The sequence below is a fragment of the Elephantulus edwardii genome, unplaced genomic scaffold, assembly GCF_000299155.1.
Source record: "Elephantulus edwardii isolate Elephantulus edwardi_28Jun2011 unplaced genomic scaffold, EleEdw1.0 scaffold00279, whole genome shotgun sequence".
NCBI lineage: Eukaryota > Metazoa > Chordata > Mammalia > Macroscelidea > Macroscelididae > Elephantulus > Elephantulus edwardii.
The window spans coordinates 293,046-303,470 of NW_006400029.1; the positions used below are offsets into that span (position 1 = coordinate 293,046).

The following is a 10,425-nucleotide window of genomic DNA, read 5'->3' on the forward strand; positions in this document are numbered from 1 at the left end:
CAAAGTATGTGAGACATAATTTTGCCATCCTTGCCTCTAAGGAGCACTGTGGTTCCTCAAAGGCAGATTTGTTTGTTACTTTGAGAGTCCATGTTGTTGTTGTTAGCAACCCAATAAACAACATATCAGAACTTTGTCCTGTCCTATGCCAGTCTCACAATCTCTGACACGCTCGAGCCCATTGCTGCAGTTATTGTGTCAATCCACATGGCTGAAGTTCTTTCTCTCCTTTGCCATTCTTCCACCCTTCCAAACTTGATATCCTTCTCCAAGGAATAGCCTCTCCTCACAACATTCCCCAGAGTATATGAGATGAAGTTTCATCATCCTTGCCTCCAGGAACATTCTTGTTTCACCTTCTCCAAGACAATATATGTTGTTCTTTTGGCCATGGGATATTCACGACTCTCCACCACCACAGTTCAAAGACATCAGATTTTTTTTTCTGTCATCCTTATTCACTGTCTAGCTGTCAGATATACAGCAGATAATTTAAAAGACCATGATCTGAATCAGGTACACTTTAGTCTTAAAACTTACATTATTGCTCCTTAGTAATTTGGAGAGGTCCCTGACTTCAGACTTTGCCAGTGCAAAATATCTGATCTCCTGACTGCTGGCAGCATGTGTATTGATTGTGGATCTTGGAAATATGAAGTGGTTGATAATCTCAGTCTTTTCTCCATCTACCATGATGTTGCCTGTACGTCAAGTGGTGAAAATTTTTGTTTTCTTCACACTGAGGTGAAATCCATATAGAGAGCTACAGCGTTTAACCTTCTGCAGCAAGTCTTTCAAGTCTTTACTTTCAGCAAGCAAGGTTGTATACTAAAGGTAATTGATAAGGGAGCTCTGGTGGACTAATGACAAGAAGCTGCGCTGCAATTCTGAAGGTGAGGTTCAAATCTACCAAATGATTCTCTGGAGAAGGAGGAGTAAACTCCTGTGCCAGTTGAATCTGACTCGATGGTACATGACAAGAAGGAAAAAAAAAAACCAACCAACACATATAAAGCTAATTGGTGAATCTGTGGTATATCCAGTATGAATCACCAGTATCACAGTTCAGAGGCATCAAGTTCTTTGGTCTTCCTTATTCCTTCCAACTTTCACATGCGTACAGAAAAATTTAAAATATCATGATTTGGGTCAGGCATACTGGTGATAAAACTGGACAAATAATATATTTTTGTCATCAGTTGTATCAATTCTGACAGGAACCAGAAGGCAGTAAGATTACTCTCCAAGACTACCTTGCCACTCTTCATGTGGTCAGTGATTTTATACCTTTGTCAGCTAATAATCTACTTGGCATATCATTATCCCATGTTGAAAGTTACAGGACTTTCCATTCAGGAAAGACAATCCATATATTACTAAGAAAACAATGCTAATTTTCTATAAATAGTACTAACTCAGATTATTAGCTCTTCTCTTGGAGTTAAAGGATTTCTTATTTGGGGAAGCAATTTACCTCGCTGAGTCACTTGGTGCTTTTAATTTCAATGTGGAATCCACCTTACTTTCAAACAGTAATATTTCTCAGATTATGAAATTATGGCCAAAGATTGGGGTTTTAAATGGCCCACTAAAAACTATTTGCAACACCAGTAACCGATAGAAGTATAAACGCAGAGGATTTAATCATGGGTAAAGTGATACAGAGGCAAAATAAGATGTTAAATCTTATTATAGAGAAGTTAATCAGTAATGAAAATGGAAACTAAACAATATGTAATCTTAATACAGAAAAGTTAATGGAGAATGAAAGCTGAAACAGAATGTAAACCTTCACAGTTGGTTTACCTGTATTTTGTGTTGGAGTTTAACAGTCTTCAGTGTTATTTTTTTTATTTTAGTTTTTTTATATTGGTTTGCTTGCAAAGTTCATATATAGTGTGTTTCACACTATTCTTCATTCACATTGTGTTTCATATGCTCATTCCCACATGTTATGTTTTTTTTTTTAAATAAAAATCAATCACCATTAAACTATGCCCATCATTACCCTGTCTTTTCAGGTCCTCACCAGATCTTTCCTATTTACTTTACCCCCTTACTCCACCCACCAAGTGCAACCCTGTGATTTTGCCTTTACACATCCTTTCCCCTCTGCACCTACTCCTTCTTTCTTTTATCCCCAGACTTGTTTTACTAGTTATTCTTCTGGTTTTACAATAACAGTTTTATGCAGTTGTCCTTATGAGACTTAGGTCACTAGGCATAAAGCTCTCTAGTCTCTCCCAAGTTATGTACTGTTTTTCAAAATCATTGCCCTGGGAGAGGAGGGAAGAGGACATTGTGCAACAATAAAGAATATTTTTTTTAAAAAAAGCAAACTGGCCGAGGGATGGGGGGAGGATGTAGGGAGGAAATTGTGCAACAATGAATTAATGGAATCCCAAGTTTTCTGAAAGCTTTCATTAAAATATTAATTTTAAAAAGTAATTGCCCTAAGTGCTGCATAGGATTCTATTGTGTGAGTGTCCACAATTTCTCAATGCATTCAGTTGGGGATGGGCATTGGGGCTATTTCCCTGTTCTTGGGATGGTGAATTATACTGCTGTACAAATCTCCTTTTGAATCTCAGTTCTGATTTCCTTGGGGTACATTCTAGTACTGAAGTGGTTGGGTCATATGGAGTTTCTTTGTTCAACTTCTTTAGAAAACATCAAACTGCCTTCCAGAGTAGTTGTAACATTTTACAATGCTACCAACCTCCTTCTCCACATCCCCCAATATTTATTGCTTGAAGTACTGCTAAATTTGCCACTGTGACTAGGGTGAAATGATATCTCATTGCGGTTTTGATTTTCATCTCTCATTGCCAGGGATAGTGAACATTTATTTCTTCATGTGTCTGTGGTCCTCCAAATGTCTTCCTTTGTAAAAAGTCTTATTATGTATCTTGCTCTTTATGTAATTGTGTTATCAGTGTTTGTCTTCTGAAGACACAAGGGTGTTCTGTAAACTTTTGTTATGAGACCCTCAGTTGAGATGGTATTGCCAAATGTTTTTTCCTAGTCTGTAGGTTTTCTTTCCACCCTATTGGAAAAATATTTTATGAGTACAGGGATTTACTTTTTAGAAAGTCCCATTCATCAATTTTATTCTCTCCAGATTGTGCATTTCCAGCTAAATTTGTAAGCCACTTCATACCATAGACTAGGCTTTATAAGCTTGGTCTCATTTTGTCTTTTACCACCTTTATGGTTTGAGCTTTACTCCCAGGTCTCTGATCTACTTAGAGTTAACTTTTGTGTATGGTGTGAGATGTGGATCCTCTTTCAACTTTCTGTACATAGCAGTACACTTTTGCTTGAACCATTTTTTGAAGAGGTTGTCATTTCCCCATTTGATAGATTTCTTTTCCTTCTGTAATATCAGTTGACCATTGATAGGTAGGTCCATTTCTGGGTTCTCAGTTCTGTTCCATTGGTCTATATGGCTGTCATTGTACCAGTACCATGCTGTTTTTGGTTACTACCACTGTGTAATAGGTTTTGAGGTTAGGGAGTGCTATGCCTCCTATTTAATTTTTTATTTTCAGAAGGGCTTTACTTATCTGGGGTCTCTTTCTTCTCCAAATAAACTTGAGAATTTCCCTTTCAATCTCCTTTAAAAATTAATTTTGGGATTGCATTGAACAAGTAGTTTGGATTTAGTAGGATTATTTTATTATTTTATTAACATTTTTACTATATTGAGTCTTCCCATCCATAAATAGGGAACCTTTTTCCATTTATTTAGGTCTTTTATTGTTTCTCACAGAAATGTTCTCTAGTTTTCTTTTTTCAGGTCTTTTGTGCCTCTACTTATGTTCATTCACAAGTATCTTAATTTGTGATTGGTTGTGGTAAATGGTATATTTTCCCCTTGGTTTTCTTCTCTGAGTTCTCTTTATTACTCTAGAGAAATACCACTAATTTTTGGATATTCATCTTGTATCCTGCTACCCTATTAAACTGCTCCACTAACTAGCAGTTGGGTTTGTTTTGTTTTGTTTTTGTTGTTGTTGTTGAGTCCTTGATGTTTTCTCTAGACACTATCATATCATTTGTATATAGCAATAGTTTAACATCTCTAAATATCTTCTAATACAAAATTGAATAGAGTGGTGACAGTGGACATCCTTGTTTCGTCCCTGTTCACAAGGAAAATGCTTTTAGTCTTTTTCTTTGGAGAATGATACTGGCTATTGGTTTTGCATATATACTTTTAACTATGTTGAGGAAATTCCCTTCTGTTCCAGTTTTGCTGAGTGTCTTGATTGGGAAGGGTTGCTGGATTTTGTCAATGCCTTGTCTGCATCAATTGCTGATACCATCTGGTTCTTATTATTTGTTTTGTTAATGTGGTGAAATTATGTTAACTGTGGGGTTTGGGTTTTTTTAATCTTTTTTTTTATGTTCAACCATCCTTGCATACCTGTTATGAATCATACTTGGTCTTGATTAATTATTTTTTATATACTCTTGGAATCTATTGGCCAGGATTTTGTTAAGCGCATTTACATCTATGTGCTTGAGGAAATTGTTCGAGAGAGAGAGAGAGAGAGAGATTTTTTTTTTAATATCTTTGCCTGGTTTTGGTATTAAGATTATGCTTGCTTTATAGAATGACTCTGGGAATGTTCCTTTTTTTTTTAAGAATGTAAGTAGAATTGGTGATAAATCTCTGAATGTATGGTGGTATTCAGCCTTGAAGCCATCTTGTGCAGGATTTTTTTGTGTGGGAGTCTTTATGACCGGCTCAGTTTTTTCTTTTGTTGTGATGGATCTGTTCAGTTGTTCTACAGATGTTCTACATCTGTCCAAGTCAGTCTGGGTAGGGCATGAGGTTAAAAGAATTTGTCCATTTCCTCTTGTTTTTCAAATTTATCAGAATATAGCTTTTCATAGTATTCCAATATTATAGATTTAATTTTCTCTGATTTTGTTGTGATGTCACCTCCATCATTCCTTAATCGAGTTATTAGTGTCTTCACTCTCTTTTCTCTCCCCTTTGGCAAGTTTATCAGTAGGTTATCAATTATATTGACCCTTTGAAAAACCAGCTCCTGAGTTTGTTGATGGTTTCAATTGTTTTTCTGTTTTCTATGTCATTGATTTAACTCTCATTCTTACAGTTTTCTTCTAGAGATTAAGGGTTAGATGGTTGTTCTTTTTCTATTTGATGAAGAGGTAGAGTTAGATCATTAATTTTGCTTCTTTCTTCATTTTTACACGTATGCCTATTGCCATGAATTGTTCCCTGAAGAGTGCCTTAGCTTCATCCCAGAGGTTTTGGTATTTTGTATTTTCATTATCATTTGTTTCAGTTAACTTATTAATATCATTATTTATTTCTTCTGTAACCCAATCATGTTCTAGCAGGGTGTTATTTAGGTTCCACATTGATGGTTAATAAGCTTTGTTCTCTTTTTGTTAGTTTCTAATTTTATGTCATTGTGGTCTGACAAGGTACTTTGCATTGTTTCAGTGTTGGTGTTTTGGTTTTTTGTTAATTTGTTGAGGCTTGTTTAGTGAAGAACTTGGAATACATCCACAAGGTCGTGTTGACTAAATGTATAGTTTAGATCTTCAGCCACTATGTTAAATTTATTTCTTTTGAGTTGATTTATCCTTTGTTAAAAGTTGGGTGTTAAAGTCTTACTGTGGTGTTGTTTTTTATTCAATCCTGTTAGATGTTGCTGTATGTATTTTGCAGGTGCATAGTGTTGACCACTGTCCCTTTAATCATTATGCAGTGTCTTTCCTTATTTTTTTATGGTGATTTTCATCCTGAAGTCCATTTTATTGGAGATTAGTATTTCCATTCCTGCTTTTTTTTTGTGGATGCCATTTGCTTGGTATATTTCATTCCAGCTTTTAAGTTTGAGTCTATCTTTCTTTTTGTTTGTTAGATGTGTGTAGACAACATATTGATGGGTTGTTTTTTTTTAATCTATTCTGCTTCTCTTTTTCTCTTTATTGTTGCATTTAGTCAATTCATATTAAGTGTGATTATTGACATGGGAGGTTTTATCATTGCCATTTTACTGTGTTTCCTTTTTTGTTGTTTCTGGTTACTGTGGTTCATCCATTTTCCTTTGGTGTCTCTGTGTGAAGGACTTCTCTTGTAATTTTGGTCTTGTTTTCACAAATTCCTTAAGTTCCTTCTTTTTCTGCAATGGATGTAATTTTTCTTTTATAGTTTATGGGGAGCTTTGCCGAGTACAGGTTCCTCAGTTAGCAATTGTTTTCATTCAACTTTTTTTATATGACATATATTGTCTTCTTGCTTGCATGGTTTTTGCTGAGAAGTCAGAACTTAATCTAATTATTTTTTTATTTGTTGTATGTATGTGCGGCCTTTAGTATTCTATCCTTATTCTTTATTTTGGAGAATTGGACTATGATAAGTCTTTATATTTTTCTTTTGGAGCCTACTTTGTTTAGTGTTCACAGAGCTTTTTGAATGTGGATTTCTTCATTCTTCATAGCACCTGGGAAGTTTTTTTCTACTACCTCTTCCACAATTTGCTCAGTGATTTCTCTGTCTCTCTCCTATTCTGGAATTCCAGTCATATTTATGTTGTTCCTCTTAATGTCATCCCACATGATTCTAATGTTTCCTTTATTTTCTTTGTCTTATCTCTGTTTTTCCTTCTAGTATATTTCTGTTGAGGTTTTTGTTCCCCAGCTCATGGACTCTCTTTTCCATCTCTTTTGTTTTACTTTTTTTTTTCTTCCTCTACCATGTTGAACACTTTCTAGATTGTATTTTCATGTATTTCTGTTATTTCCAGTACTCTGTAGGCTGTGTCTTCTCTGTCTTGTGATGGTTTTTGTTAAGTTCTTGTACCTCTTTATCTATGTTTCAATTCTTTTTCCATATTTTTAATTTTCTTATGTAGTGTGCAAGTTCTTCTTCATCAGTGTGTTTCCTCTGGCTCCCTATCTGTGGAATATTTACTTTCTTAATGGCTTCCGTTGTTTCTTCTGTACTTTTCACCTTCTTTTGTAGCTGTTCAAGTAATTCCTCATCAGTATAATTTCTTCTGGTTCTCTACTTTTAGAGTATTTGTCGTTTTCATTGTTTTTTCCATCTTTTGTACTTTCTTTCCTACATGTTCTGATACCTCCATATCAACATATATGTTCTGTCTTCTTGACTCAGTGGTATTCATTGGGTCTGCAATATTCTCTGCATTTTTTGTAAAATGCTTAGGGCTTCCCCCTCGCCCCCAGTGTTTGAAGCTGCCTGTTACTTTCTTGACATTATGAGATTTTTTTGGTCAGTGTTACTCCGTATCTATTGTATCTGTGTAAGTTGTTGGTAGTTCTTAACTTTATGATGTTATTGGTTACTTGCCTGCTTAAAAGGTTTAATCTATGGGCTGAGCCAATCACTCACTCTATAGAAAGTCCTTTCTGGGAAAACGTGTCTTTTCTTAAGTCCTTCATGTTCTCTGTGGTCTGCAAGGTAGCCCTGCAGGAATCTCATATTAATGTAGTCCCTTCTCCCAAACTCTATTGTTCTTCTTCATCTCTGGTGTGGCTGAGTGGTGCCAGAGAAGATGAGCTGTTTTTCTCACAGATCAAGGTGCCATCTGAAAAAGCTGAGAACATCTTTCCCCTGCTTGTATCTTTGTGTCCCAAATTCTCTTGTTCAGTTTGACCCCTGAGATGGCCCACAGCCTCAGAGGCAAAGATCCCCAAATGCTGGTCCTGAGTTTTATTAATACTATCCTTTAGTGGCATACCACTAACAGAAAAGTTGGTAAATTGGATCCACCAGCTATTTCACGGGAAATAAACACTTAAGTCAACCTCCTCAAATAAACATTTACAGCCTTGAAAACTCAGTGGAAGGGAACCATACATCAAAACTGGCTCAAAGGCAGTGGAATTCAGAGAACAGAAGGTAGAAAAATACTTTTAGAGTAAATTGTTTGATTATGTATAATAGATATGAGAGAAGGAAAAAGGAAATTATTATTGAGAGAATTCTGTGTATCCTAGTTTGCTTATAAGGGGCTTTTGTTGGCTAAGTGGTAAGGAGTTGGAGGACCAACCCAAAGACACGTTATTAGAATATACCAGCTGTTCCACAGGAGAAAGATGGGCAATTTCCTAATGTGCAATTTGATGTTATGTACCTTTAGGTCAGAACCAACTGACAGCTGACCCTCCAATGAATTTTCAGAGGCAGTAACCTGCACTTATTTACTGCCTCTGAAAACCTTCTGGAGGGTCAGCTGTGTGTCAATTTTGACTTGACAGTTCATTACAACATAAACAAAGAGTTTGCTTATAATACCTATTTGGAAAGAATATTTCCCCAAATTTAGTCATTAGCAACAGTAATATTAATTTATTAATTCAAGGAATTATTTCATTTTGACATGAATTTGTATTCTGCTTTATTTTATTTCCAGCCAGTAGAAGAATTTTCACAATATATAGAAATGCATATTGTAGTTGAAAAAAATTTGGTAAGTCTATTGTATTTCATTGACTTATATACTTACATTACCAATGAAAGGTTTCCAGAATAATTAGAAATACAGTTTTAATAAAAAAGCAATAATAATAAATTTCATTTTAACTCTGCTTTAACTAACTTTAAACTTTTAGTATGTTATGAAAATTGTATTAAATGTTTAGTCTTAACTATTTAGGAATTTTATGTTTAAAAAGTTGCTACTTTCATGATATTTTTTTTAGTAAAACTTGGAAATAGTTGTATTTCAGAGACATTATAATAATTTATAATGTATCTATCTCAACATTTAAAATATTTTTTTTACTTTTTTTTAAGGAGAAATAAAATTTTATACTCAAATGTTTTAGTAGCCAGGGGAATACCTGTTAATATTTGGAAAGAAGAAATATCATTCCTGAAATATATTTCTTTCAAGATATTGCTGTAAAATATGGTCTAATATTTAAAGATTCGAATTCCTGAAATACTGTTTTTCTTTGTTTCTTTCTTTATTTTCCATCTTGACTGTTTTATTTTGTTTTTCTGCCTGTTACTCTGTGGGAAATTTCTCAATCTCATCATTTAAAATATATACAATTTTCACAAATTTTCAATTTCACAATGCTTACTTTTCTGTATTAATTTTCAGCACTACCTGTTTTCCTTTCATTAATACTAAATCCTCTTTGTTTTTCTAGAGATTCCATCTAGAGATTTTTAATTATCAATCCAGATTCTTTTATTCTTGTCTGCTTGTTTTCACACCTTTATTTAAATAAAATGCTTTGAAAAAATGCCTAGCTATTTTATATTCATGGTAAAGTTGTATAATCACACCAGAAACACTTTAATAAAGCTCAGATTTGTTCATAATGCTCAAAATGCTTTCCAAAATATTGTTAAGTGTTGTATATAATTTCCAATTTATATTTACTTTGTGTTTGAGGCCTTGAACACTAATGAGTGAAGACCAGATGAGCTATGGGAGGATACCAAGAAGATCATCCAGGAAGAATGCAGAAGGTCAGTACAAAGAGAGAGGAGGAAGAAAAGACAAAGATGAATGTCAGAAAAAACTGAATATTGCACTAGAGAACCGAGAAACCAAAGCAAAGGAGAGAAATCAAGAAATTAAGGAGCTGAACAGAAGATTTAAAAAGGCAGCATGGAAAGACAAAGTAAAACATAATGAAATATGGAGTCAGAAAATCAACATGGCCAGACTTGCTCAAGCATTTCTTAAGGTGAAGGAGCTGAAGAACAAATTCAAGCCTCAAGTTCAAGTACTTGGTCCAAGAAACATTAAAAGAAGATGGAAGGAATAGACATGGTCACTATACCAAAAGGAATGGGCAGATGCAGAAGAATTTCATGAAACAACATATGAGCAAGAGCCTGTGGTGATGAAGGAAAATGTTCAAGCTGCTCTGAAGGAATTGGCAAAAAAAAATCCCCAAAACCCCAAAACAAGGCACCAGAAATTGATGGAATATCAATTGACATATTTCAACAAACAGACACTATCCTCGACCTGCTCACAAAGTTGTGCCAAGAAATCTGGAGGACAACTACCTGGCCAACTGACTGGAAGAGATCTATATTTCTTCCTATTCTGAAAAAAGGTGACCCAGCAGAGTGTGGAAATTGCTGAACAATATATTTAATATCACATTCAAGCAAGATTCTGCTGAAAATTATCCAAAAACGACTGTACAGCACATCAACAGAGAACTGTGTGCAGGCTAGATTTAGAAGGGGCTGTGGTACTAGGGATATTATAGCTAACATTAGATGGATCTTGGTTGAAAGCAAAGAGTACCAGAGAAATCAGTTGACCATAGATAGATGGGTTGATCTCTGGATTCTCAATTCTATTCCATTGATCTATGTGTCTGTCATTGTACCAGTACCATGCTGTCTTTACCACTAAGGCAGTGTAGTAGGATTTGAAATCA

General features: G+C 34.8%; 1 protein-coding gene across 1 annotated transcript in view; it reads left to right on the forward strand.

Annotated features, from left to right (window-relative positions):
* LOC102845674 (disintegrin and metalloproteinase domain-containing protein 2-like) overlaps nt 1-10,425 on the forward strand; it is a 210,866-nt gene that overhangs the window by 42,564 nt on the left and 157,877 nt on the right. Inside the window, exon 7 of the mRNA XM_006900301.1 lies at nt 8,424-8,480. Coding sequence (XP_006900363.1) covers nt 8,424-8,480 — 57 coding nt within the window. The remainder of the gene's footprint in view (nt 1-8,423; nt 8,481-10,425) is intronic.